Source organism: Trichomonas vaginalis, chromosome IV (assembly GCF_026262505.1).
Source record: "Trichomonas vaginalis G3 chromosome IV, whole genome shotgun sequence".
In the NCBI taxonomy this organism is placed as follows: domain Eukaryota; phylum Parabasalia; order Trichomonadida; family Trichomonadidae; genus Trichomonas; species Trichomonas vaginalis.
In genome coordinates this window covers 34,330,697-34,353,292 of record NC_067206.1, presented here as the reverse complement: position 1 = coordinate 34,353,292, position 22,596 = coordinate 34,330,697, and the positions used below count along the sequence as shown (strand labels likewise).

The 22,596-nt window shown below is 31.9% G+C and overlaps 10 protein-coding genes and 1 pseudogene across 11 annotated transcripts, besides 1 other annotated feature; 5 read left to right on the top strand and 6 right to left on the bottom strand.

Moving 5' to 3' along the window:
- Positions 1 to 1,054: 1,054 nt before the first annotated feature.
- Positions 1,055 to 1,569, top strand: TVAGG3_0220000 (uncharacterized protein; the record flags this gene model as incomplete). Its single annotated transcript, XM_001302789.1, has 1 exon — positions 1,055 to 1,569. A coding segment is annotated over one exon (515 nt), but the record flags the coding sequence as incomplete, so codon positions are not given.
- Positions 1,570 to 4,596: 3,027 nt separating this feature from the next.
- Positions 4,597 to 5,522, bottom strand: TVAGG3_0219990 (uncharacterized protein; the record flags this gene model as incomplete). The annotated part of the gene is made up of 1 exon (XM_051226932.1): positions 4,597 to 5,522. A coding segment is annotated over one exon (926 nt), but the record flags the coding sequence as incomplete, so codon positions are not given.
- A 4,514-nt stretch (positions 5,523 to 10,036) lies between these two features.
- On the top strand, positions 10,037 to 10,675 carry TVAGG3_0219980 (hydroxyacid-oxoacid transhydrogenase protein; the record flags this gene model as incomplete). The annotated part of the gene is made up of 1 exon (XM_001302790.1): positions 10,037 to 10,675. The coding sequence occupies one exon, from the start codon at positions 10,037 to 10,039 to the stop codon at positions 10,673 to 10,675; it is 639 nt and encodes a 212-aa protein (XP_001302791.1).
- Positions 10,676 to 11,686: 1,011 nt separating this feature from the next.
- TVAGG3_0219970 (uncharacterized protein) lies at positions 11,687 to 12,526 on the top strand (the record flags this gene model as incomplete). The annotated part of the gene is made up of 1 exon (XM_001282963.1): positions 11,687 to 12,526. The coding sequence occupies one exon, from the start codon at positions 11,687 to 11,689 to the stop codon at positions 12,524 to 12,526; it is 840 nt and encodes a 279-aa protein (XP_001282964.1).
- Positions 12,527 to 13,373: 847 nt separating this feature from the next.
- On the top strand, positions 13,374 to 14,093 carry TVAGG3_0219960 (uncharacterized protein; the record flags this gene model as incomplete). Its single annotated transcript, XM_001295495.1, has 1 exon — positions 13,374 to 14,093. One exon carries the CDS (start codon positions 13,374 to 13,376, stop codon positions 14,091 to 14,093), a length of 720 nt encoding a protein of 239 aa, XP_001295496.1.
- Positions 14,094 to 14,663: 570 nt separating this feature from the next.
- On the bottom strand, positions 14,664 to 15,821 carry TVAGG3_0219950 (uncharacterized protein; the record flags this gene model as incomplete). The annotated part of the gene is made up of 1 exon (XM_001295494.1): positions 14,664 to 15,821. The coding sequence occupies one exon, from the start codon at positions 15,819 to 15,821 to the stop codon at positions 14,664 to 14,666; it is 1,158 nt and encodes a 385-aa protein (XP_001295495.1).
- An 864-nt stretch (positions 15,822 to 16,685) lies between these two features.
- On the bottom strand, positions 16,686 to 17,042 carry TVAGG3_0219940 (hydroxyacid-oxoacid transhydrogenase protein; the record flags this gene model as incomplete). Its single annotated transcript, XM_001289183.1, has 1 exon — positions 16,686 to 17,042. One exon carries the CDS (start codon positions 17,040 to 17,042, stop codon positions 16,686 to 16,688), a length of 357 nt encoding a protein of 118 aa, XP_001289184.1.
- A 245-nt stretch (positions 17,043 to 17,287) lies between these two features.
- On the bottom strand, positions 17,288 to 17,614 carry TVAGG3_0219930 (uncharacterized protein; the record flags this gene model as incomplete). Its single annotated transcript, XM_001289182.1, has 1 exon — positions 17,288 to 17,614. One exon carries the CDS (start codon positions 17,612 to 17,614, stop codon positions 17,288 to 17,290), a length of 327 nt encoding a protein of 108 aa, XP_001289183.1.
- Positions 17,615 to 17,785: 171 nt separating this feature from the next.
- Positions 17,786 to 18,022, bottom strand: TVAGG3_0219920 (uncharacterized protein; the record flags this gene model as incomplete). The annotated part of the gene is made up of 1 exon (XM_051226931.1): positions 17,786 to 18,022. The coding sequence occupies one exon, from the start codon at positions 18,020 to 18,022 to the stop codon at positions 17,786 to 17,788; it is 237 nt and encodes a 78-aa protein (XP_051111917.1).
- A 794-nt stretch (positions 18,023 to 18,816) lies between these two features.
- TVAGG3_0219910 (uncharacterized protein) lies at positions 18,817 to 19,362 on the bottom strand (the record flags this gene model as incomplete). The annotated part of the gene is made up of 1 exon (XM_051226930.1): positions 18,817 to 19,362. The coding sequence occupies one exon, from the start codon at positions 19,360 to 19,362 to the stop codon at positions 18,817 to 18,819; it is 546 nt and encodes a 181-aa protein (XP_051111916.1).
- Positions 19,363 to 19,398: 36 nt separating this feature from the next.
- Positions 19,399 to 20,919: a mobile genetic element.
- A 622-nt stretch (positions 20,920 to 21,541) lies between these two features.
- Positions 21,542 to 22,245, top strand: TVAGG3_0219890 (annotated as a pseudogene). Its single transcript has one exon. A coding segment is annotated over exon 1 (704 nt).
- Positions 22,246 to 22,596: the final 351 nt, after the last annotated feature.

Here is a 22,596-nt window from a genome sequence, read left to right as displayed (position 1 = left end):
AAAAGAGACAATGGCAGAAGCAGCTGAGTACGTTTTTGGTGTTCATGAAGGAACTGTTGATCAAAAGGCCGACAAGTTCATCGAAGGAATCCGCAATTTTGCTATTAAACTTGGCATGCCATTGAAGGTTTCAGACTTCCCTAACGCTTCAAAGATTCAAGAAGGAGATGTTAAATTCCTTGTTGAAAGAGCTTTAGAATTAGGAAGAGGTCAACAATATGGATACAACAACGAATTGAATGCAAAAGTTGTTGAAGAGATTCTTTCTAAAGTTGTTCAATAAAAAAACAACTTAAAATGAAATAAAATCATCATTTTAGAATTTTAATATTTTTTTAAACATTACATTCCATGCAGAATGTTTTATTCTTTCTATTTTCAAACTTGAAATTCCTATAAAAGCTTCTTAGTTCATACATAGCTCCAAAAATAGCGCACAGTGCATTTGATGTATTTCCAACTATATGAATGCAAATACTGTTGAATTGATTCCTATCAAAGTAGGTAAATAAAATCCCCATATAAATATGCAAACTAATGAAATATATGTAAAAGATAATCACTGAATAGAATTTTATTCATAATTTCTCAATGAATTCCGCTTTATTAATGAACGAAATAAATATAGCTCTTCTATTTACAGTACAAGCAATCTGTGTTAATGTTAGATAAGTTTGTTACAATTATCCATTAAAAATTGTTTCAATCACGATTTGATAAAATTTTTTTTGAAATATCGAATCTAAATATTTCAACAGTTAAATGCTGTGAAAGATTTTAAAACAACACAAAGTCTGCCATTTGGCTCACTTCTGACCTTGTTGCTTTTCGATGAAGTAAACAAAAAATGAATAGATAATAGACGATATAGACCAATAAATATAATCGGTTTTCATTGAATTATTTTCAGAGGTAGGTATGAATTCACATGACTAATTCTGATAAAAATGAAAATCCCATTATATTATACGAAATTATTAAATATCTCTTAAATATTTTTCAATAGATTCATGATTCAAAACTTTGAAATAAGAAAAACACTTCATTTTTGTGAATGTCAGCTCGCCCAGCAGTCGGATGGGAATCACATTTTATTGCAACCAAGGCATATATTCAATTTGCATTGAGCATTAGCGATAAGTCATTTATGCCAAAACTACTCAACAAGATAGACAAAACAGTTGCCGCTCTTCATTATGGTACAGATGGAAAACAAATATTTAGGACTCATGGCTCTACACCAATATATAAACTCCCTGATAACGTCACTGATCTTGGACAATTAAATGAAATTATGTATCAGAAGTATACTCGTCCATTAGACCACGCATTAGCCTCTATTGGGACAAATAAAGATACTATTGTTCTTAATATTAACCATCTTGCAGCAGATGGAGGATATCTTCATAATTTATTTGAATTTTTAAAGACAGATGAAGATATCAACTACATCCCTAGTATTATTCCAACAGAAAAAGTATTTGAAAAAGAAATTAATGAATATAATGGATCTCTTCCATTGTTCCCAGTTGCAGATCCATCGTTAACTCGTGCTATTCCTCAAGATCAGTTAAATTACCATACAGCATACGGAATGTTTACTAATAACATATCAATTGATGCAAAAACATTGATGACCTCTAAAATTAACGGAAAGATCAAAAATTTGACAGAATATTATTGGGCAAGTGTCATTTTATCTGTATCAGCATTCAACAACAAGCTTGAAAACACCGGAATTCCAACATGCATTAATTTAAGACAATACTTAAATAAATCAGATTTCAACATTGGAAATTGTTTCTCTCACGTCATTGTTTCGACACACGTTACAAAAGATGATGATGTTAAAACATTGATGGATAATCTCCGTCAAGATTTCAATAACAAATACAAGTTAAGAACTCCAATTGGAGAATTGAAATCACTAAAACAAGGCTCGCTTTTCCAAGCTAGTGTTAAAGGATTAGTTCCAGATATTTCACTCAATGGAACATTTAAGATGGAAAAACCATTCAAAGACATGCGAATTGATTTAGGAACTATTGATGGCTCTAATGCATCAATTCTTTGTTTCATTGGTTATTCAATTGTCAATGGCAATCAAAACACATTGTTTGGAAAGCTCCGTCATCCATCTGGTGATATCAGTGATAATGAAGCTAAAACATTGCTTTCGTCATTCCATTATGGTCTTCAAAACATTTCTCCTAATATGAAGATCGGCGAAGTATTTGACATGCTTAGAGATCATCAGATGAACTTCAAAAAGAGTTTACAAAAAGAAATCCAAATGATGATTTAATTATTTTAAATATGCCATGTGAAATGTTAGAGAATTAATTATTTTAATATCTAAATAGGAAAACATCGATTTAGGCTGAATGTTTTTGGTTCAAAAGCAGTATTAATTTTGTAGGTTTTAAAATTCATTGTTCCAAGGAGATATGTTTGTTTTCATTCAGTATAAATATACTAATTGTATATATGAATCCATATGTGGTCATATTGCTATATGATATTTTCTCTTATGCTTTTTATATTTCGAGAAAGAAGCACTTAAACTATCTCATAAATTGAGAGCTCTCCCAAAATTGAGAATGTATGCATGTGGAGACTTAGACTTTGAGGCTATGAAAGAACATGTTGGTTCTATTCAAGTTTTGTTAAATAATTGTATTTGTAATCTTCTATTTTTTTTTAATATGAAGCTATCTATATGTCATATATTCCATCTATATTAGCAGAGTTTTATTATGTGTTGTAACGAGTTTAAATTTGACTATTAAACTGTTAACTTTAAAGTCAGATGTATGTGGATGTATTTGTGCTCTTAAAAAATTCAAATGACTAAAAAATCAAAAGATTTTTTATTTTAGTAGTCCTTCCATAATGGTCTTCTTGGAAAATATGGAGTAAAAGAATTGGATACTGAATCGTTTGGAAGAATCTTACCAGCAGCCCATTTAACCAGTTCTTTTAATCCAGCCTCGCCAATGATCTTGCCGGCTCCTTTAATAATTGGACCCCATGGGATGTTGTCATAATCGATATCTGACTCCTCTTCTGCATTGAGATATAAGCGATATGGTTGATACATTGAATCGGATACTGAATTGTTTGGAAGAATCTTACCAGCAGCCCATTTAACTAATTCTTCTAATCCAGCCTTACCAATGATCTTGCCGGCTCCTTTAATAATTGGACCCCATGGGATGTTGTCATAATCAATATCTAACGCCTCTTCTGCATTGGCACTGTTCCTGTGAAGTCTATCGATTAGTTTGTCAATGATAATCCCACCAACAATATCGACTGCTATACCAACTAATGGTGGGAAATTGTCAGGGTCAATTGTTGATTCTTCAGCGTTTCTGGGGAAGTATCTTGGATAGAACGGTCGACTAAGTTCTTTCTCAGCGGCATCTACTAAATGTTTTAAGAAGTCTGGACTAATCATGTTGGTCTCTTCATCGTTTGATGAATACTTTAATGGAAATGGATATGGTCTAATTGGCCAGCGGCTGGATGGTTGCCGTCCAACCTTTAAGACGCGTGAGGCTCTTGATGATGCAAGGATAGCCAAGGCGAACATATTAAATAATGATGATTTTGAATTATTATCAAATTTCCTTATGGTGCGTGTCAGATCTGACAAACTTTATATTTGTGAAATACAACAAAAATTAAATGATGAAAACCGTTTTAAATCATTTGTTTATATTGCTATTCACTGAATTTATTGAATAAAAAAAACATTAAAAAATTATTGTTTGTGTATATTTCAATATTCAACCATTCAAATTTTTTTGGACCTTTTTTTCTATCAAATCATAATCCCAAAACAATTTGAAGGGTGTGATATAGCGAATATACCTCAAATTTTTCTGAGGCAAAGCTCAGAAAAATTTGAGGTATATTGTTTATATTCAAGAATTTGAAAGTATATCTAAATTTTCTTTACTCGATGATTCAAATCGATTTGTTTGTTGAAAGATATGACGAACTTTTTTTTATCTTTCTTTGTAATATTTCATAGGATTGAAAATGAAACTTGCTTTTGATCTTCTTAGATAATATTATCCATATTGGCGATTGAATGATAATTTTATTTATTTTTTATTTATTTTTTGAATTAATCAGACAACCACGTCTATTCAAAATTTCAATACATCTGATTCAAAACCATTAAAGGCAGAATCGCCAATATGGATAATATTATCTAAGAAGATCAAAAGCAAGTTTCATTTTCAATCCTATGAAATATTACAAAGAAAGATAAAAAAAAGTTCGTCATATCTTTCAACAAACAAATCGATTTGAATCATCGAGTAAAGAAAATTTAGATATACTTTCAAATTCTTGAATATAAACAATATACCTCAAATTTTTCTGAGCTTTGCCTCAGAAAAATTTGAGGTATATTCGCTATATCACACCCTTCAAATTGTTTTGGGATTATGATTTGATAGAAAAAAAGGTCCAAAAAAATTTGAATGGTTGAATATTGAAATATACACAAACAATAATTTTTTTAATGTTTTTTTTCGCATGTCTTTGAATGGTTTTTCCATCTTAAATGTTCCATTGAGTGAAATATCTGGAACTAATCCTTTAACACTAGCTTGGAAAAGCGAGCCTTGTTTTAGTGATTTCAATTCTCCAATTGGAGTTCTTAACTTGTATTTGTTATTGAAATCTTGACGGAGATTATCCATCAATGTTTTAACATCATCATCTTTTGTAACGTGTGTCGAAACAATGACGTGAGAGAAACAATTTCCAATGTTGAAATCTGATTTATTTAAGTATTGTCTTAAATTAATGCATGTTGGAATTCCGGTGTTTTCAAGCTTGTTGTTGAATGCTGATACAGATAAAATGACACTTGCCCAATAATATTCTGTCAAATTTTTGATCTTTCCGTTAATTTTAGAGGTCATCAATGTTTTTGCATCAATTGATATGTTATTAGTAAACATTCCGTATGCTGTATGGTAATTTAACTGATCTTGAGGAATAGCACGAGTTAACGATGGATCTGCAACTGGGAACAATGGAAGAGATCCATTATATTCATTAATTTCTTTTTCAAATACTTTTTCTGTTGGAATAATACTAGGGATGTAGTTGATATCTTCATCTGTCTTTAAAAATTCAAATAAATTATGAAGATATCCTCCATCTGCTGCAAGATGGTTAATATTAAGAACAATAGTATCTTTATTTGTCCCAATAGAGGCTAATGCGTGGTCTAATGGACGAGTATACTTCTGATACATAATTTCATTTAATTGTCCAAGATCAGTGACGTTATCAGGGAGTTTATATATTGGTGTAGAGCCATGAGTCCTAAATATTTGTTTTCCATCTGTACCATAATGAAGAGCGGCAACTGTTTTGTCTATCTTGTTGAGTAGTTTTGGCATAAATGACTTATCGCTAATGCTCAATGCAAATTGAATATATGCCTTGGTTGCAATAAAATGTGATTCCCATCCGACTGCTGGGCGAGCTGACATTCACAAAAATGAAGTGTTTTTCTTATTTCAAAGTTTTGAATCATGAATCTATTGAAAAATATTTAAGAGATATTTAATAATTTCGTATAATATAATGGGATTTTCATTTTTATCAGAATTAGTCATGTGAATTCATACCTACCTCTGAAAATAATTCAATGAAAACCGATTATATTTATTGGTCTATATCGTCTATTATCTATTCATTTTTTGTTTACTTCATCGAAAAGCAACAAGGTCAGAAGTGAGCCAAATGGCAGACTTTGTGTTGTTTTAAAATCTTTCACAGCATTTAACTGTTGAAATATTTAGATTCGATATTTCAAAAAAAATTTTATCAAATCGTGATTGAAACAATTTTTAATGGATAATTGTAACAAACTTATCTAACATTAACACAGATTGCTTGTACTGTAAATAGAAGAGCTATATTTATTTCGTTCATTAATAAAGCGGAATTCATTGAGAAATTATGAATAAAATTCTATTCAGTGATTATCTTTTACATATATTTCATTAGTTTGCATATTTATATGGGGATTTTATTTACCTACTTTGATAGGAATCAATTCAACAGTATTTGCATTCATATAGTTGGAAATACATCAAATGCACTGTGCGCTATTTTTGGAGCTATGTATGAACTAAGAAGCTTTTATAGGAATTTCAAGTTTGAAAATAGAAAGAATAAAACATTCTGCATGGAATGTAATGTTTAAAAAAATATTAAAATTCTAAAATGATGATTTTATTTCATTTTAAGTTGTTTTTTTATTGAACAACTTTAGAAAGAATCTCTTCAACAACTTTTGCATTCAATTCGTTGTTGTATCCATATTGTTGACCTCTTCCTAATTCTAAAGCTCTTTCAACAAGGAATTTAACATCTCCTTCTTGAATCTTTGAAGCGTTAGGGAAGTCTGAAACCTTCAATGGCATGCCAAGTTTAATAGCAAAATTGCGGATTCCTTCGATGAACTTGTCGGCCTTTTGATCAACAGTTCCTTCATGAACACCAAAAACGTACTCAGCTGCTTCTGCCATTGTCTCTTTTCTTGATTCCTTAAGCCTTTCGTAAAGGACTGGTGCAACAATTGCAAGTGTGGCAGCATGATCAATACCGTACATTGGAGTCAATGGCTGTGCTGTAAGGTGAACTTCCCAATATGGTGTCTTTCCATAAGCGAATATTTGGTTCTGTGCGAATTCTGAAGCAACAATCAATCTCTCATGAAGTTCTAATGAAGCATCAGGTTGCAATAAACCAGTGCTAATGTCAACAAGTTCTTTCATGACAGAAAAGAAGAAATTGTCTGCCATTGGGCATTTATCGCCTGTAATAACTTGATCTGTGCAATGAATCATCGCATCGAACAAACCATTTCTGATTTGTCTCTGTGGTAATGTCATCGTGTATCTTGGATCAATGATTGAGAACTTCGGATATGTGATTTGAGCACCTCCGTAATTCTTTTCTTTCCTATCTTCTCTTGAGATAACAAATGTATTGTTCCATTCAGAACCAGTTGCTGGAAGAGTAATGATTGAACCAACTGGAATCGCCTTCTCAGGGAAAGCACCTTTTGAGATGATATCCCAAGCATCAACTGATGGATCAAGAGATGCAGCAGCTGAAATGAACTTGGTTGCATCAAGAACTGAGCCACCTCCAACGGCAAGGAGTAAGTCAGGTTTGTATTCACGAACAACTTTGATAATTTCCAAACACGTTTTGTATTCTGGGTTTGGCTGAATGCCTCCTTGCCATTTGACTTCGCATTCAAGATCGGCTAATGCTTTAACAACACTGAACGAGCACCATTCTTATCAATTGATCCGCCGCCAAATGTGCATAAAACGCGTGATTTTCTTGGGACGAAATCCTTGAGATGCTCTTGAACAGCATTAGCACCGAAAGCTAACTGAACATTATTAGTCCAAAGCCACTTCATCCTCTATTGATGTATAAAAATGAAGTGTATTTTTTTAATTAACTATTTATCTCAAATTTTTGAGAGAAAAATATATTCCGGCCAATTGTTTAAAAATTACATTGCTTTTGATAATTCAAGATTATATAGCTTCGAGTTCTTATTGTTCAATAAATACATGATAAAAATTTTGAAACAAGTGAGTTGCGTCATAAAGTTTTGAATTTTTTCTGACATTTGTCCATATGAATTCACAGCTATTTTGCTAACCATTTAGATATTAGAATTACAATAAATTAATTATATGTCTCATTAAGACAGTGATTGTAGTTCAATTTCAATTTTTGAATCGAAATTCAGATATGATTATAAGGCGATCATTTATTTTTGATCAATATTATATATTGGTGTTTCAAATTAATGTTTAATACTATTTGCATGGATTTTCAAAAGTTATTTGTAACTTCAGTCATTTAAAATTTATTAATTTCATTAACCATATATAGGAGGATGAAGTTAATGTGGATCTTATTTTTATCATGATTAAGATAGAAAGAATAATAAAAATGAATTTTTAGTTATATTCAAAGTTTATTCATACATTTATTATATTTATCCATATCTAGTGATAATACTCATATACTCTGCCATAGAACCTGCATTATACCTTCCTCGAAGATATTCATGTTGAACAGGACCCCCACTATTTTCAATTCTGCTAATTCTAGAGTCTGTTTTTTGAGAAGATGAACTGCTCTTCGATTGGGATGATCCTTGCTTAGAACTCATCTTTTAAAAATGAAATGAGTTCTATTTTTTGTCAAAAATTTTATTCCTAGTCAAAAATTTTGAATCAAATTGATTCACACTATAATGATTAAAATTTAAAATATTTGATCGATTGTTATTAAAACTATAACTTCAAGATAAAATTAATCTAATGAATTCTTATTTCAAAAAAAAAGTAAAGGCTCAAAGCTAAAAGCTAAAAGATTGATAACAGCACCGTATTTATTAAGATGAACAAAACAATCGCAAATCAAATTGAATGATTAAGGAGAAAGGAAATTTAAAGAAAAATTGAATACCCTCAAAATTTCAAAATTTTGAAGAGGAATTCATTAGATTAATTTTATCTTGAAGTTATAGTTTTAATAACAATCGATCAAATATTTTAAATTTTAATCATTATAGTGTGAATCAATTTGATTCAAAATTTTTGACTAGGAATAAAATTTTTGACAAAAAATAGAACTCATTTCATTTTTAAAAGATGAGTTCTAAGCAAGGATCATCCCAATCGAAGAGCAGTTCATCTTCTCAAAAAACAGACTCTAGAATTAGCAGAATTGAAAATAGTGGGGGTCCTGTTCAACATGAATATCTTAGAGGAAAGTATAATGCAGGTTCTATGGCAGAGTATATGAGTATTATCACTAGATATGGATAAATATAATAAATGTATGAATAAACTTTGAATATAACTAAAAATTCATTTTTATTATTCTTTCTATCTTAATCATGATAAAAATAAGATCCACATTAACTTCATCCTCCTATATATGGTTAATGAAATTAATAAATTTTAAATGACTGAAGTTACAAATAACTTTTGAAAATCCATGCAAATAGTATTAAACATTAATTTGAAACACCAATATATAATATTGATCAAAAATAAATGATCGCCTTATAATCATATCTGAATTTCGATTCAAAAATTGAAATTGAACTACAATCACTGTCTTAATGAGACATATAATTAATTTATTGTAATTCTAATATCTAAATGGTTAGCAAAATAGCTGTGAATTCATATGGACAAATGTCAGAAAAAATTCAAAACTTTATGACGCAACTCACTTGTTTCAAAATTTTTATCATGTATTTATTGAACAATAAGAACTCGAAGCTATATAATCTTGAATTATCAAAAGCAATGTAATTTTTAAACAATTGGCCGGAATATATTTTTCTCTCAAAAATTTGAGATAAATAGTTAATTAAAAAAATACACTTCATTTTTATACATCAATAGAGGATGAAGTGGCTTTGGACTAATAATGTTCAGTTAGCTTTCGGTGCTAATGCTGTTCAAGAGCATCTCAAGGATTTCGTCCCAAGAAAATCACGCGTTTTATGCACATTTGGCGGCGGATCAATTGATAAGAATGGTGCTCGTTCAGTGTTGTTAAAGCATTAGCCGATCTTGAATGCGAAGTCAAATGGCAAGGAGGCATTCAGCCAAACCCAGAATACAAAACGTGTTTGGAAATTATCAAAGTTGTTCGTGAATACAAACCTGACTTACTCCTTGCCGTTGGAGGTGGCTCAGTTCTTGATGCAACCAAGTTCATTTCAGCTGCTGCATCTCTTGATCCATCAGTTGATGCTTGGGATATCATCTCAAAAGGTGCTTTCCCTGAGAAGGCGATTCCAGTTGGTTCAATCATTACTCTTCCAGCAACTGGTTCTGAATGGAACAATACATTTGTTATCTCAAGAGAAGATAGGAAAGAAAAGAATTACGGAGGTGCTCAAATCACATATCCGAAGTTCTCAATCATTGATCCAAGATACACGATGACATTACCACAGAGACAAATCAGAAATGGTTTGTTCGATGCGATGATTCATTGCACAGATCAAGTTATTACAGGCGATAAATGCCCAATGGCAGACAATTTCTTCTTTTCTGTCATGAAAGAACTTGTTGACATTAGCACTGGTTTATTGCAACCTGATGCTTCATTAGAACTTCATGAGAGATTGATTGTTGCTTCAGAATTCGCACAGAACCAAATATTCGCTTATGGAAAGACACCATATTGGGAAGTTCACCTTACAGCACAGCCATTGACTCCAATGTACGGTATTGATCATGCTGCCACACTTGCAATTGTTGCACCAGTCCTTTACGAAAGGCTTAAGGAATCAAGAAAAGAGACAATGGCAGAAGCAGCTGAGTACGTTTTTGGTGTTCATGAAGGAACTGTTGATCAAAAGGCCGACAAGTTCATCGAAGGAATCCGCAATTTTGCTATTAAACTTGGCATGCCATTGAAGGTTTCAGACTTCCCTAACGCTTCAAAGATTCAAGAAGGAGATGTTAAATTCCTTGTTGAAAGAGCTTTAGAATTAGGAAGAGGTCAACAATATGGATACAACAACGAATTGAATGCAAAAGTTGTTGAAGAGATTCTTTCTAAAGTTGTTCAATAAAAAAACAACTTAAAATGAAATAAAATCATCATTTTAGAATTTTAATATTTTTTTAAACATTACATTCCATGCAGAATGTTTTATTCTTTCTATTTTCAAACTTGAAATTCCTATAAAAGCTTCTTAGTTCATACATAGCTCCAAAAATAGCGCACAGTGCATTTGATGTATTTCCAACTATATGAATGCAAATACTGTTGAATTGATTCCTATCAAAGTAGGTAAATAAAATCCCCATATAAATATGCAAACTAATGAAATATATGTAAAAGATAATCACTGAATAGAATTTTATTCATAATTTCTCAATGAATTCCGCTTTATTAATGAACGAAATAAATATAGCTCTTCTATTTACAGTACAAGCAATCTGTGTTAATGTTAGATAAGTTTGTTACAATTATCCATTAAAAATTGTTTCAATCACGATTTGATAAAATTTTTTTTGAAATATCGAATCTAAATATTTCAACAGTTAAATGCTGTGAAAGATTTTAAAACAACACAAAGTCTGCCATTTGGCTCACTTCTGACCTTGTTGCTTTTCGATGAAGTAAACAAAAAATGAATAGATAATAGACGATATAGACCAATAAATATAATCGGTTTTCATTGAATTATTTTCAGAGGTAGGTATGAATTCACATGACTAATTCTGATAAAAATGAAAATCCCATTATATTATACGAAATTATTAAATATCTCTTAAATATTTTTCAATAGATTCATGATTCAAAACTTTGAAATAAGAAAAACACTTCATTTTTGTGAATGTCAGCTCGCCCAGCAGTCGGATGGGAATCACATTTTATTGCAACCAAGGCATATATTCAATTTGCATTGAGCATTAGCGATAAGTCATTTATGCCAAAACTACTCAACAAGATAGACAAAACAGTTGCCGCTCTTCATTATGGTACAGATGGAAAACAAATATTTAGGACTCATGGCTCTACACCAATATATAAACTCCCTGATAACGTCACTGATCTTGGACAATTAAATGAAATTATGTATCAGAAGTATACTCGTCCATTAGACCACGCATTAGCCTCTATTGGGACAAATAAAGATACTATTGTTCTTAATATTAACCATCTTGCAGCAGATGGAGGATATCTTCATAATTTATTTGAATTTTTAAAGACAGATGAAGATATCAACTACATCCCTAGTATTATTCCAACAGAAAAAGTATTTGAAAAAGAAATTAATGAATATAATGGATCTCTTCCATTGTTCCCAGTTGCAGATCCATCGTTAACTCGTGCTATTCCTCAAGATCAGTTAAATTACCATACAGCATACGGAATGTTTACTAATAACATATCAATTGATGCAAAAACATTGATGACCTCTAAAATTAACGGAAAGATCAAAAATTTGACAGAATATTATTGGGCAAGTGTCATTTTATCTGTATCAGCATTCAACAACAAGCTTGAAAACACCGGAATTCCAACATGCATTAATTTAAGACAATACTTAAATAAATCAGATTTCAACATTGGAAATTGTTTCTCTCACGTCATTGTTTCGACACACGTTACAAAAGATGATGATGTTAAAACATTGATGGATAATCTCCGTCAAGATTTCAATAACAAATACAAGTTAAGAACTCCAATTGGAGAATTGAAATCACTAAAACAAGGCTCGCTTTTCCAAGCTAGTGTTAAAGGATTAGTTCCAGATATTTCACTCAATGGAACATTTAAGATGGAAAAACCATTCAAAGACATGCGAAAAAAAACATTAAAAAAATTATTGTTTGTGTATATTTCAATATTCAACCATTCAAATTTTTTTGGACCTTTTTTTCTATCAAATCATAATCCCAAAACAATTTGAAGGGTGTGATATAGCGAATATACCTCAAATTTTTCTGAGGCAAAGCTCAGAAAAATTTGAGGTATATTGTTTATATTCAAGAATTTGAAAGTATATCTAAATTTTCTTTACTCGATGATTCAAATCGATTTGTTTGTTGAAAGATATGACGAACTTTTTTTTATCTTTCTTTGTAATATTTCATAGGATTGAAAATGAAACTTGCTTTTGATCTTCTTAGATAATATTATCCATATTGGCGATTCTGCCTTTAATGGTTTTGAATCAGATGTATTGAAATTTTGAATAGACGTGGTTGTCTGATTAATTCAAAAAATAAATAAAAAATAAATAAAATTATCATTCAATCGCCAATATGGATAATATTATCTAAGAAGATCAAAAGCAAGTTTCATTTTCAATCCTATGAAATATTACAAAGAAAGATAAAAAAAAGTTCGTCATATCTTTCAACAAACAAATCGATTTGAATCATCGAGTAAAGAAAATTTAGATATACTTTCAAATTCTTGAATATAAACAATATACCTCAAATTTTTCTGAGCTTTGCCTCAGAAAAATTTGAGGTATATTCGCTATATCACACCCTTCAAATTGTTTTGGGATTATGATTTGATAGAAAAAAAGGTCCAAAAAAATTTGAATGGTTGAATATTGAAATATACACAAACAATAATTTTTTAATGTTTTTTTTATTCAATAAATTCAGTGAATAGCAATATAAACAAATGATTTAAAACGGTTTTCATCATTTAATTTTTGTTGTATTTCACAAATATAAAGTTTGTCAGATCTGACACGCACCATAAGGAAATTTGATAATAATTCAAAATCATCATTATTTAATATGTTCGCCTTGGCTATCCTTGCATCATCAAGAGCCTCACGCGTCTTAAAGGTTGGACGGCAACCATCCAGCCGCTGGCCAATTAGACCATATCCATTTCCATTAAAGTATTCATCAAACGATGAAGAGACCAACATGATTAGTCCAGACTTCTTAAAACATTTAGTAGATGCCGCTGAGAAAGAACTTAGTCGACCGTTCTATCCAAGATACTTCCCCAGAAACGCTGAAGAATCAACAATTGACCCTGACAATTTCCCACCATTAGTTGGTATAGCAGTCGATATTGTTGGTGGGATTATCATTGACAAACTAATCGATAGACTTCACAGGAACAGTGCCAATGCAGAAGAGGCGTTAGATATTGATTATGACAACATCCCATGGGGTCCAATTATTAAAGGAGCCGGCAAGATCATTGGTAAGGCTGGATTAGAAGAATTAGTTAAATGGGCTGCTGGTAAGATTCTTCCAAACAATTCAGTATCCGATTCAATGTATCAACCATATCGCTTATATCTCAATGCAGAAGAGGAGTCAGATATCGATTATGACAACATCCCATGGGGTCCAATTATTAAAGGAGCCGGCAAGATCATTGGCGAGGCTGGATTAAAAGAACTGGTTAAATGGGCTGCTGGTAAGATTCTTCCAAACGATTCAGTATCCAATTCTTTTACTCCATATTTTCCAAGAAGACCATTATGGAAGGACTACTAAAATAAAAAATCTTTTGATTTTTTAGTCATTTGAATTTTTTAAGAGCACAAATACATCCACATACATCTGACTTTAAAGTTAACAGTTTAATAGTCAAATTTAAACTCGTTACAACACATAATAAAACTCTGCTAATATAGATGGAATATATGACATATAGATAGCTTCATATTAAAAAAAAATAGAAGATTACAAATACAATTATTTAACAAAACTTGAATAGAACCAACATGTTCTTTCATAGCCTCAAAGTCTAAGTCTCCACATGCATACATTCTCAATTTTGGGAGAGCTCTCAATTTATGAGATAGTTTAAGTGCTTCTTTCTCGAAATATAAAAAGCATAAGAGAAAATATCATATAGCAATATGACCACATATGGATTCATATATACAATTAGTATATTTATACTGAATGAAAACAAACATATCTCCTTGGAACAATGAATTTTAAAACCTACAAAATTAATACTGCTTTTGAACCAAAAACATTCAGCCTAAATCGATGTTTTCCTATTTAGATATTAAAATAATTAATTCTCTAACATTTCACATGGCATATTTAAAATAATTAAATCATCATTTGGATTTCTTTTTGTAAACTCTTTTTGAAGTTCATCTGATGATCTCTAAGCATGTCAAATACTTCGCCGATCTTCATATTAGGAGAAATGTTTTGAAGACCATAATGGAATGACGAAAGCAATGTTTTAGCTTCATTATCACTGATATCACCAGATGGATGACGGAGCTTTCCAAACAATGTGTTTTGATTGCCATTGACAATTGAATAACCAATGAAACAAAGAATTGATGCATTAGAGCCATCAATAGTTCCTAAATCAATTCGCATGTCTTTGAATGGTTTTTCCATCTTAAATGTTCCATTGAGTGAAATATCTGGAACTAATCCTTTAACACTAGCTTGGAAAAGCGAGCCTTGTTTTAGTGATTTCAATTCTCCAATTGGAGTTCTTAACTTGTATTTGTTATTGAAATCTTGACGGAGATTATCCATCAATGTTTTAACATCATCATCTTTTGTAACGTGTGTCGAAACAATGACGTGAGAGAAACAATTTCCAATGTTGAAATCTGATTTATTTAAGTATTGTCTTAAATTAATGCATGTTGGAATTCCGGTGTTTTCAAGCTTGTTGTTGAATGCTGATACAGATAAAATGACACTTGCCCAATAATATTCTGTCAAATTTTTGATCTTTCCGTTAATTTTAGAGGTCATCAATGTTTTTGCATCAATTGATATGTTATTAGTAAACATTCCGTATGCTGTATGGTAATTTAACTGATCTTGAGGAATAGCACGAGTTAACGATGGATCTGCAACTGGGAACAATGGAAGAGATCCATTATATTCATTAATTTCTTTTTCAAATACTTTTTCTGTTGGAATAATACTAGGGATGTAGTTGATATCTTCATCTGTCTTTAAAAATTCAAATAAATTATGAAGATATCCTCCATCTGCTGCAAGATGGTTAATATTAAGAACAATAGTATCTTTATTTGTCCCAATAGAGGCTAATGCGTGGTCTAATGGACGAGTATACTTCTGATACATAATTTCATTTAATTGTCCAAGATCAGTGACGTTATCAGGGAGTTTATATATTGGTGTAGAGCCATGAGTCCTAAATATTTGTTTTCCATCTGTACCATAATGAAGAGCGGCAACTGTTTTGTCTATCTTGTTGAGTAGTTTTGGCATAAATGACTTATCGCTAATGCTCAATGCAAATTGAATATATGCCTTGGTTGCAATAAAATGTGATTCCCATCCGACTGCTGGGCGAGCTGACATTCACAAAAATGAAGTGTTTTTCTTATTTCAAAGTTTTGAATCATGAATCTATTGAAAAATATTTAAGAGATATTTAATAATTTCGTATAATATAATGGGATTTTCATTTTTATCAGAATTAGTCATGTGAATTCATACCTACCTCTGAAAATAATTCAATGAAAACCGATTATATTTATTGGTCTATATCGTCTATTATCTATTCATTTTTTGTTTACTTCATCGAAAAGCAACAAGGTCAGAAGTGAGCCAAATGGCAGACTTTGTGTTGTTTTAAAATCTTTCACAGCATTTAACTGTTGAAATATTTAGATTCGATATTTCAAAAAAAATTTTATCAAATCGTGATTGAAACAATTTTTAATGGATAATTGTAACAAACTTATCTAACATTAACACAGATTGCTTGTACTGTAAATAGAAGAGCTATATTTATTTCGTTCATTAATAAAGCGGAATTCATTGAGAAATTATGAATAAAATTCTATTCAGTGATTATCTTTTACATATATTTCATTAGTTTGCATATTTATATGGGGATTTTATTTACCTACTTTGATAGGAATCAATTCAACAGTATTTGCATTCATATAGTTGGAAATACATCAAATGCACTGTGCGCTATTTTTGGAGCTATGTATGAACTAAGAAGCTTTTATAGGAATTTCAAGTTTGAAAATAGAAAGAATAAAACATTCTGCATGGAATGTAATGTTTAAAAAAATATTAAAATTCTAAAATGATGATTTTATTTCATTTTAAGTTGTTTTTTTATTGAACAACTTTAGAAAGAATCTCTTCAACAACTTTTGCATTCAATTCGTTGTTGTATCCATATTGTTGACCTCTTCCTAATTCTAAAGCTCTTTCAACAAGGAATTTAACATCTCCTTCTTGAATCTTTGAAGCGTTAGGGAAGTCTGAAACCTTCAATGGCATGCCAAGTTTAATAGCAAAATTGCGGATTCCTTCGATGAACTTGTCGGCCTTTTGATCAACAGTTCCTTCATGAACACCAAAAACGTACTCAGCTGCTTCTGCCATTGTCTCTTTTCTTGATTCCTTAAGCCTTTCGTAAAGGACTGGTGCAACAATTGCAAGTGTGGCAGCATGATCAATACCGTACATTGGAGTCAATGGCTGTGCTGTAAGGTGAACTTCCCAATATGGTGTCTTTCCATAAGCGAATATTAGTTAGTATACATATCTCGTGTACGGTGGCACTGCGTTCCACCTTACCCAATACTTGTGAATTTGACACTTTACAAAACCGTTAACGTATATTTTACAACACAAACACAAACACCAACTTAACCTTAAATATTTATAAAGCCGCCAACCACTTCACCTTACTACTGTAAAAATAAACGTTCTCACTTACAAAAGTATTGCAACTCTTCCCATTGCTGTGCTTCACACAATAGTTCATATTCTTCAGTATCGCTGCTGTCGCTCCAATCGTCAGAGTCAAAGTCACTGTCAAAATAAATGTTAGTAAGTTTTGACAAAGCTAATGAAACACGTTTACCGTTTGTATCGTATGCTTGTATAAACTTTCCATTCTTCATTCCTTCATAAACGCTCAAACTAACTTTACCCTTTCTCCCTCGTATCTGATAGAATGTATTTTCACGAGGAACGAAGAACAAATTCTTGAACTCATGACCGTTGTAGTTTGTTATCTCAATAGTTTTCGTCATTTATATAAAAATAAACTTAAAAATAATTTTAAAAATAAACTTAAAAATTAATGATATCACCACTCCCACACGTATGAAAACATCCATTTAAATTTAGGTGAAGTGGTGAGATCTCACCTCTTTTTTCACCTCTTTTTTCACCTCTTTTTTCACCCTGTTGAATTCATTGCTTTATAACTCTCTTCCTTTCTCCAACTCTTCTAACTTCTTCTTAAGTTCAGCAATGTTGTCCTCATGAAGTTTAATCTTCCTTAATATACCTTCTTTATCTAATGGTTGCTTTATCTTTCTAAACTGAACTCTACCATCCTTCATAGTATGAATGTAAAAACCTTCTGGAATAGTTCCTGATTTAATGTATTCTACCAAAAACTTTTGTTTCATTGCTTCAGTGACTTTATTTGTCATTTTACTCTAAGGTGAAGCTAGCACAGCGATAATGGATTTCATGACTTTTAGTATTTCATGCAATCTTAACAGATAGCCTTACAAGTACTTCCAGTGTCCCTAGCTGTCCCTCCTTTTTATATAACTCCATGACATTTATAATCTCACGAAACTTAACAGGTAGCATAACAGATTAAAATCAGATGAGGTTTTGAACCAAAATTTCTAAGCAACGTTGTCAAGGATTTTTGAGGAACTAGGGACAGAGTGTGGCAAAGTCCAAGATTTAATTTATCTTCATCTGTTTCATCAGCTATCTCATCTAATATGCCAATATTTTATTCATAACTCGTGGCAAACTCACTAACCTTCATTATGTTCATCTGCATGCTTCATCTGATAGAAAGTATGACTTTCATTAACTCTGTGAGATAATGAAAACTACTAGGGACAGAGACCATGGCAAAGTTTATGACTTTCATTATTTCCAGAACTTAATGAAAACTACTAGGGACAGAGACCATGGCAAAGTTCATGATTTAATTTATTCTCTCACTAACAACAAACACAAACTCCAACACAAACTTCAGCACAAATGACAAACACAAACTCCAACACAAACTTCAGCACAAATGACAAACACAAACTCCAACACTAACGACAAGTACTAACTTCAGCACAAATGACAAACACTAACAACAAACACAAACTCCAACACAAACTCCAACACTAACGACAAGTACTAACCTCAGCACAAAATGACAAACACTAACAACAAACACAAACTCCAACACTAACGACAAAAATAAATGTCCTCACTTCTTAACAAAGTAATATGTGCTTCTTACACCACCATAGCTCAAACGTTTCTTTTCAAACATCGATTGAAACTTATTTTGAGCCATTGGCTTTAGTCTCTTTTTCTTCAAATACGCCAAGAAATCTTCTTCACATCTTTTCACTTCATAGCCTTCTTTAAACTCCTCCTTGTTAAGTTCTATGAAATCCTTTATATCATTCTTTGTTGCAATGGCTTCTTCACGAACGACATCATGAACTATTTCAACACTGTTCTCATGTATGACCTCCTCACTGTTCTCATGAACTATTTCATCATTGCATTCATGTATGACCTCCTCACTGTTCTCATGAACTATTTCATCATTGCATTCATGTATGACCTCCTCACTGTTCTCATGAACTATTTCAACACTGTTCTCATGAACGACCTCCTTACTGTCTTTCATAAGCGTTTCAAAGTCTCCTTTACTCATTACTTCAATCTCATGCTGTTCACAGTAGTACTTAAACTCACTGTATATGTCTTTGTTGTATGTTATATTGCTTCCCATGTACTCCATGAATTTTTCAAGCACTTCCTCATAATTCACTGTTTCTTTCTTTCCACGACCTTCTAATATCATACTTGCTTCGTAAATATAACTTCTTGCAGAACCGTCTCGCTTTCTACTTCTCTTCACAAATTCTCTCATCTTGCCACCAAATACATTTGAACTACATGCAAAGAATTCATTCTCCTTCGCAAATTCTTTATATCTTCTGTAGCACTCTGTACAATTCCATCCGGATACAAACTTTTCATAGAACTCCTCGTAAAACATTTGGTAAGGTGTTTTGTTCATTTCGATGAGTTCTTGTTTAGCCCTGGTGAATGGTATCTTCCTTACATCAAATTCACTTAAATCTTTCTTCATGAAGTACGTCAGTAAGTTTGAATAAAACTCTTCATTAAAGCTTTCAATGAGATTTGAGAAATATTCGTAATTTCCTTTGTATCTGCTGCTTACGTCAATGACAACAAATCTTCTGTCGTCTTTGTCAATCTTTACTGAGTTGAAGTTGTTAGATATCATGATGATATTACAAACATTCTCTATCTTTCTTACTGGCTGACACTTCTGATTTAAGTCCAACTGAGTCTCTGTTACTATTGACTTTAGTGCGTCGTGGTTCATGACCTTAGACGTATCGCATGAGCTTAGTTCATTGCATACGATGAGCTTCATGTTCTCAATAGCAGCATTGAATCTACCAACCACATTCTCTATTGCCGTTATATTATTGTTGGCGTACTTGCTAATGAGCTCGCATAGAACATTACTAAGTACATTCTTACCAGTTCCTTGCTTTCCTGTTAACAAAAGTACTGTTCCAGTCTTTCCACAAGGATTTTGAACGATGTAGGCGAACCAGTTCAAAACATACTCATAAAGTTCTTCATCCTCATTACATATGACATCGTGAACATGTTTCAAATATCCTTCAATAACGTTCTCATCTACTTCATTCAGTACCTCATACTCATATCCTCTGAAATAGCTGTAAATGTCATCTCTTTCGTCAAAGAATCTCATTCCTGACTTCATAAGATAGTTCTTGTTCTGACCCGCTTCATAAATCATCAGTGCGTTCACATCCTTCTCCTCAATACGTCCTACATAAATACTCTTCATGAGCTTATTGAATTCCTTGCTATCTATTGATACAAGTGTTGTTGTGTCTCGTATTCCATCATAATCTTTCACTAGATATGTCATACGTGCTCCGTCAATAACAACAACACATCTTCTTAAGTCATTTATAACACTAGCTATGTCAATACCTTCTTCACTCATGTACTTATTTCTTCTCAAGTCCTTTAGTGTGAAAGTGTCTCTAAGTTCTATTTCAAGCAATTCATTTACACATCCTTTGCAATACTTCTCTATAAAATATTTCTGTCGTTCTTTACTAAGTTTTTTAACAGCTCTGAAGAACCATGTGTTTTGACTCAAACATCCTTCACAACTTCTCTCATTCATTCCTAGTTCTTTCATGTCATTATCTTCAACCTCTATGGTCTCATTGAGTAAGGTCAAAGGGTTCTTAGTCATTGCTGGTCTTATCTGAAACAATGTTTGTGCAACAGGTTTAACTAGTTCAGCAACGTCCTTCCTTAATATGAATAGCTGTTTCCACTCATCTTTGCTAACAGTTCTTTCATAACCACTGACAGTAATGATTTCATTTGCTGACTTTAGACACTTATGTTCTATCATTTGTATTGCTTTTGTGTAAGGCTTTCGTGAGCATAGGTTGTATATGTCATTCCTGCAATGTTCATTCATGCCAATAGTACTAAATCCTTTCTTTGCTGTTGAATGCATAATATCCATTAGTTCCTGTGTTCGTATTGCTGTCTCATAAAATACAACAAGACCTTTGTCATCTATGACGTACTTACCGAAAACATTGCTTATATTCTTTAACCATGAAATAACATCCTCATTCATGCTGTCAAACATGAAGTAAGGTCTTACATACTCTTCACTTATAAGATACTCCACAAAATACTTGTTAAGCTCTATGTCCTCGTGAGCGATTTCATTAGGTTTGATATTAGTTCCTTTTGTCATTGCTGTCATGTACTTCACTCTCATAGTTCCTTTCAATAGCGTAAAAATACTTCATTGTTTCATAACTGCTCTAAATTCTGTTCAAAATTCGTACAACATAACTTTTTAACATTAGTGAAAGAACATGAGCGAAACAACAACATCTAACATTACAGAAGAAGTCAATGACAATGCCGATGAAAACATTACAGAAGGAGCTAGTGAAAATATTGACGAGTTCAGTGAGGAAGAAGATATTGAGGACGTCAATGAGAACGTTAGTGGGGAACAAACTCAATGGGAAACATTGAGAAATCATGAAGATTATGAGATTTGTACGACATATCCTTTTACTATTCGTCGAAAGAAAAACAAACATATTAAGAGTGAATGCTTAAATAATCATGGTTATATTGAGCTTAGTTTAAACAACAAAACACATTTAAAACATAGAATTATTGCAGAACAGTGGATTGAAAATCCAAACAATTTGAAAGAATAGACCATATAAATCATGATAGAACGGACAACAGAATCTCAAACCTTCGTTGGTGTTCTAAATCTGAAAACAATAGAAATAAAAGCAAGTATGGCGATATAGTTTATGAGTTCGTTGATGAAATATCTGACGAAGCTGTTGAAATAACAGCTTATGGTAAGCATTCGTTTGAGTTCTACTACTATGTTGAGAATGAGGACGCATTCTATTATTATACAGGTCTTAACTATCGAAAACTTCATATAAACTTTACAAAAACAGGTGCTGCTTATGTTTCTATGATAGATACAGAAAACAAGAGAGTAATCTTATGCATAAACAAATTCAAACGCTTGTACGGCTTCATGTAGGACAAACATTATTTTTCAACACTAACGCCAACACGTAGGACAAACATTCATGACTAACATTACTGTATAACATAAATGTTTTGTCATGACCTCTTCGTATATGTTTTGTCATGACCTCTTCGTATATGTTTTGTCATGATTTCTTCGTTTATGTTTTGTCAAAACTTCTTCGTATATGTTTTGTCATGACCTCTTCGTATATGAGCGTAAATCAGACAAAAATATATTTTAGGTGAAGAGGTGAGATCTCACCTCTTTTCTCACCTCTTTTCTCACCTCATGAATTTTCATGATTTCTTCATCGTAATGAGCGTATATGTTTTGTCATGATTTCATCGTATATGTTTTGTC